Source organism: Salvelinus alpinus, chromosome 26 (genome assembly GCF_045679555.1).
Source record: "Salvelinus alpinus chromosome 26, SLU_Salpinus.1, whole genome shotgun sequence".
NCBI classification, from domain to species: Eukaryota; Metazoa; Chordata; class Actinopteri; order Salmoniformes; family Salmonidae; genus Salvelinus; species Salvelinus alpinus.
In genome coordinates, this window is record NC_092111.1 from 8,099,430 (window position 1) to 8,105,298 (window position 5,869).

General features: G+C 47.3%; 1 protein-coding gene across 1 annotated transcript; it reads left to right on the plus strand.

The window, feature by feature from the left end:
- Positions 1–501: 501 nt before the first annotated feature.
- LOC139554556 (uncharacterized) lies at positions 502–2,701 on the plus strand. Its single transcript, XM_071367443.1, has 2 exons — positions 502–864; positions 1,784–2,701. Exons 1-2 carry the CDS (start codon positions 644–646, stop codon positions 2,331–2,333), a joined length of 771 nt encoding a protein of 256 aa, XP_071223544.1. The 5' UTR covers positions 502–643; the 3' UTR covers positions 2,334–2,701.
- The last annotated feature ends 3,168 nt before the right edge of the window (positions 2,702–5,869 follow it).

Here is a 5,869-nt window from a genome sequence, read left to right on the forward strand (position 1 = left end):
TAGGACTCTTGTTCAGATTCAACATGAAGCAGACTTAATTAGTCATTGCTCCGACTTGAATGCTTCCAAATTTCTCAAATCCGAACCAAAAATTTACTTGGAAAATAATAGGTGTTTTTATCATGCAAGTTTTGACTACTTTCAGGTTTGATTAGAGATGAAGTATGGCGCACACATACACTATTGCTCCACACCTTTTTTTTTGCTTCATAAGCACAACGTTCTTAGAGTGGATCATCAGATCCTTCTTCAGCTCAGTACCCAAGTGATGTTTCACAATAGACTATATTTAATGTTATAATTACAAACGCAGCTTTGGAATGGTGTTAAAGTGAGGGTTTGATGAGTCTATTACAAACCCTTATTGCTAAATCGGCAACAGCAATAATGGGATATATTGAAGTCAACCTACATTACATTAGGTCCAATGCCCCTGCCTGGTCCCTGCTATATTTGTAAGTTGACCTCTGGAAGAAGGAAATGGGGAGAGGGTAAAAAGTAGGTGGCGTCCACCCGGGCTGCCTCATCGATGCATCTTTAATGAGCATGAATCATTGATCAGCCTCACCTGGCTGCGTGCACCCCCAGGTGCGCCAGTGCACACACAGACGGGCTTGTGCAGTCTGCTGTTTCTGGGGGAGACATGAGCACCGCCGGAGCCCGTCCTGGCCTCAGCCTGGACAGTGGTGGGCTATGGCACAAGAGAGCCATGCAAAGGAGCAGAGCTCTAGTCCGAACCTACCTCAAGTCCAACTCTGTGCTCGCACTGCCTCAGCCCAATGGAACACGACAAAGGGACAGTGACCGACTGCCTTCCCTAGCTGCCTTTAAAGCCTCGCACAGGCAGACCACGACTCCACTCAGGTAAGCTGATACTCATACTAGGACCAGCCTGAGACCCATGCAACCAGCAGCTTGGCTCCTGAATGCATTGTTGTTATTGGAAGACTTAATTGCGTAAGTGTTTGCAAACCAGGTATAATGGAGGACCTCTATAAATTAGTTTTGTGCTGTATTCTTATTGGTGCAATGTTCAAAAGATACATTGTGTAAGAATATTCTAATACACTGTTGCCTTTGTATGAAATATATCCTGATATTGATTAATAATCTAGTATCATCATACAGTGAATTGATTAGATAATGAGGAAAGGAAAGATTATTTCCTGATTTGTCTGGAAATTGTATTTAATTGCCCCGATTTAACTTCTGTAGGAAAATTCTATAGTTCCCAACAATTAGTTATCAAATTAGCTAATATATATACACAACATGCTTTGATAACAGAAGTCTTCCTCTATAAATCTCAGGTGTTCGAGGATATGTTTCTGTTTGGGACACTGTGTAACTACAATGTAGTGCAATAACAATGCTGAGTTTGTGTCTTGGAGGATAGGAGAAACCTGAGTGAGGCACTAAAAACCCTCACGACTGGAAACACTCCCCCTGATACCACACTGCTGCAGTCAGAATGCAGATTTTCAATAACAAAAAAAATATTACATTCACAATAGGGGGTCAAAGGAAGCTGTTGACCAGTGATACATTCATACTGTACATCTTATCTTCATTGAGGAAGTACAGTATCGAGTCTCATTGAGAGAGACCGTGTAGGACTAAAATGCTTGCTTGAACGCAATTGGTTTGTTTCTGTTTAGGCTCTTGATACACAAATGATTACAGGATGTTTAAAGTGTGTCAACATTTCATATAATTTCACACCTTCACAGTGTCTATCTTTGCCCCTATCCCACCTCCACCTGTCTGATTCCTCTCCACACAGCATTAGCGAGCCCTCCCTCTTCACCCTGGGAGAACGAGCCGTGTCCGTGGGTTTTTCCCCTAACCGCCGCCCTCCTCTGCGGAAACGACATCTGCCTCTCTGCAAGTCTTGTGACACAATAGTAGGAAAGAACCTGAACCAGAGCAACAGACCAGTGTACAGCCACTTCTCCTACCCCATCAGACCCAACCCAGAGCTGGGGAAGCCCAGATCACAAAGTCTGACCCTGGCCAAGGAGCAAGGCGAGCTCCGTCCTCCGGTGATGCAGCACTGCCAGTCGTCACACTGGGAGGGTCTAACAGTGAGAGGAAAGCCCTGCCTGAGCCTCCCCAGTCAATCTTCGCCTCCCGCCGCTTCTATGCCAGCACGCACACAGCTTCACATATTCTTGCCCACGGAACGAATTGGAGGGAGGGAAGAGGGGGACAGTGAATCTGTGGATGAAGGGTTTATGGATGAGCTGGATAGTAAGATCACTTCCCTAAAACTCCAGCAGGGGGAGGCCAAGATTCACACACACACTGATAAGGCCCCTGGAAAAATAAAGTGACTTTCCACAACCCACTAATTAAGTTGACTGGATTTCATGTTTTAGGAACAACAGGTCTTAATTGATGACTGCTCAGTTATCTGTAGGTTTAAAAGGCTCCAAATTAGTGTGATGGGAACACTAGTTTTTTTGGGGTGAAATGTGTAGGCTCAGAATAGAGGGATTCTAAAAATGCATGAAGCCCTCCACTGGTCACAGAAGAATAAATAAATCCAACCACTTCTATGTTTTTTATGTGCAGTACCTGTAAATACTTGTTAGTTATGCATATTCCTTCAATGAATCTATTTTATAAGAATATTAAAAGGTACAATATGTAAGATTTCCTGTTGTTCAATAGCCGTTTCAATAAATTATATTGAATTGTTCGCAGTTGTTCTTGGAAATGTTATGGGATGCATTTTCTCCATTGTTTGTGATGGTAGGCCACTCTGGTAGGCCTACATTATGTTCAAATAGCCATAGTAGTTTACTCGGCAACTGTTAAAACTGTAACTTAAAGTGGGTACAGCCTCAGTGTTCACAGTAAACACCCCCTGGAAGTTTCACAGAATTTTCACAAAGTTCAAGTTTGCACTCAGCAGACCTGAAATTTGCTCAGTGACGGCATCCAATATGTTGCATTACCGCCTCCAACTGAACTATAGTATAGAATAGATCCATTACAATTTGTGATAATAAATGAAAGGGGAACCAGGAAAAAAATAAAATACATTAAATGAAAATATACATACATTTTAATTACCCTACCAATACTCATTAAAACCCATCACCTTATTCCACTACTTTAACCCTATCTGTTCCTACCCCAGGCCAACGACCTGATAGGACTGGACACTACCACTTAACACACGCTGTAATTTTTCTGAATATAGACACACGTTATCTTTCATTTTATTGGCGGACGTCCGTATGGTTTGAGGTACAAACTTTCTGAAGTTCGCTTGGTAAGTCACTGGTAAGTGTATTATCTTGCGTGGAAGTATACTCACTTGCTGTTTGCAGCCTGGAGCAGCTGGCCACATTGCCAGCCACTCCTCTTGAGTGCTCCACTCACTGATCTGTATCTTCCGCCCGTGGTTTGTCGTTCTTGTGTTTCGTTAGCGTTACACTACGACTCTGTGTCCATCTATTAATTTATTGGTGGCTCTTGCTGCCACAAACTGTAATTACCTTACACAACTTGCCGACTGGCTTGTTTTGTGTGTGTTGTGAATTGCTTAGTTCCTTAACGGAGTTACACCATCATATGGTGCTGTTTTTCTGTTTTCTGCTTGGATATTACACCTGCTAGGTAAAATCACAGTTGGCGTTTAAACAAAAACAAAAAAAACATGTAAATCAAATCCATTACCTGGTTGCTGTTTTTTTTGTCTGCCTGTTTTTCCCATAGGGGTCTTCCACTGTGTTTGCAGAGGTACTGGGTAATTTATCCCTTACCCCCGAGCGGGTCACAACATAAGCTCTCCCAGGGCTTCGGACCCCTGCTCCGTGGCCTTGTTGGCTTGGCTGAGCTTATGGCTTCCCTTTGTGACAGGTGTGATGGTGTCAACCGCCATAGGGACATGCCTGGGGGACCCATGTGCTCGAGGCGCCTAAGGAGAGGCGGGCCCCGGCAGGTCCCGACACACCCTTCCTCGGCCACTTCACCCGGTCTCAAAGGGCAAAGTGGGAGGAGTGTGTGGAGTCCCCATGGGTATGTTCCTCAATGCTCGAGGGGTATTGACTCCAATTCCGGTGCCGGCCTCCGTTCTTCAGGGGCCTTCGTGTCACCACGGTGGCCGACCCCCCTGAAAACCCTGCGGCTGGAGATTTCCTCACTCCTGAACAAGGGTGTTGTCCGCAGGATTGAGACATCAGAACGGCTAGGTGGGTTCTACTCCACTTACTTTGTGGTCCCAAAAGGAGACGGAGGGTTTTGACCGATTCTGGACCTCCGCAACCTCAATAGGTACTTGAAGGTACTGAGGTTCCAAATGCTGTCCCCAGTCGGTGTGTTGCAGGCCGTGTCCAGGGACCAGTGGTTTGTGACTCTGGACCTGATGGATGCATACTTCCATGTTCCTGTTCACCCAGCTCATTGGCAGTACCTCCGATTCACTTTCAAAGGGAGGGCTTACGAATTCATGGTTCTTCCCTTCGGCATCTCCTTGGCACACTGCACTTTCACAAAGTGCATGGACACTGTCCTGGCACTTCTCACCTCCCAAGGATTGTTGATCCTCAGTTACCTGGACGGTTGGCTGATTGTGCCCCGACCAGGACCCAGGTCCTGTCAGACAGAGACGTGCCCATATAATGTATGAAGAGGAGTCTGATTATCGCAGAGAGAACTCCCATTTGTTTCTGTAAAATAGAACATTAATTGTAAGTCAACTAAATGTTTGGTTATTTTTAGAATGACATCCGTTTTGAGTTTATGCCTGGAAGAGACTCAGCTGATGGAGTGTCTCAGAGACGTGCTCTGTTTGACAGTGAGCTGGGCATTACTGGTGGGCTGGGCATTACTGTAAACGACAAGAGTCGTCTGACGCCCACCCTGAGGGCAGGTCGGCCAGAGGCTGTTGGCTACCCCCTTGGAGCGGCACGCACATCAATACACTACAGCTCCGAGCTGTACTGCTGGCCCTGCAGTCTTTCCTTTCCTGAAGAGAAGACATGTCCTGGTGAGAACAGACAACATCACAGTGGTGGCTTACATCAACCATCAGGGTGGACTGAGGTCCCACCGCCTCTATATTATGGCACGGGAGCTCCTTCTCTGGGCTCAGGGACGTCTAGCGTCTGGAATCCTAAATGTGGCAGCGGATATGCTCTCTAAGGAGGGCCCGCCACCTTCGGACTGGAGCCTGTGGGACCAGTTCGGGAGGGTGCAGGTGGACCTATTTGCCTCCCTGGACAATGCACACTGCCCCCTGTGGTACTCCATTTTGGGGGCCACCAGGGCCTCTGGGCTTGGATGCTCTGGCTCACAATTGGCCAGGGCTGGAGCTTACGCATTCCCGATTATCCCCTGAACCAGGCTGTGCTGGACAGGACCAGGATGGCAGAGCATCGTTTGCTTCTGGTGGCCCCATACTGTCCCAGACAAACCTGGTTCAGCCTTCTCCTGTCCCTGTTGTCTGGGACACCTTGGCAGCTTCCCCTGAGACCGGACCTGTTGTCTCCGGTTGGGGGAACTCTGTGGCATCCGAGGCCCACCGCCTCAGTCTGTGGGCTTGGCCACTGAACGGCACCAATAGTCCACGTTAGGACTACAGGAGGGTGTAATGAACACAATGCAGAGCACAAGGGTGCTGGTTACAACCGCGGCACACCAGTTGCGCTGGCGGTTGTTCTGCTCTTGGTGCACTGGTATTGAGGTTGTGCCCGAGTCATGCGTGGTGCAGTATGTCCTCCAATACCTGCAGTCTCGCTTGGATGAGGGTTTGGCAGCCTCTACACTGAGAGGGTATTTGGCCACTATATCTGCCTGCCATGCGGGGTGGATGGACAGGCCAGTGGGGTGCCATCCCTTGGTCTCCAGGTTTATGACG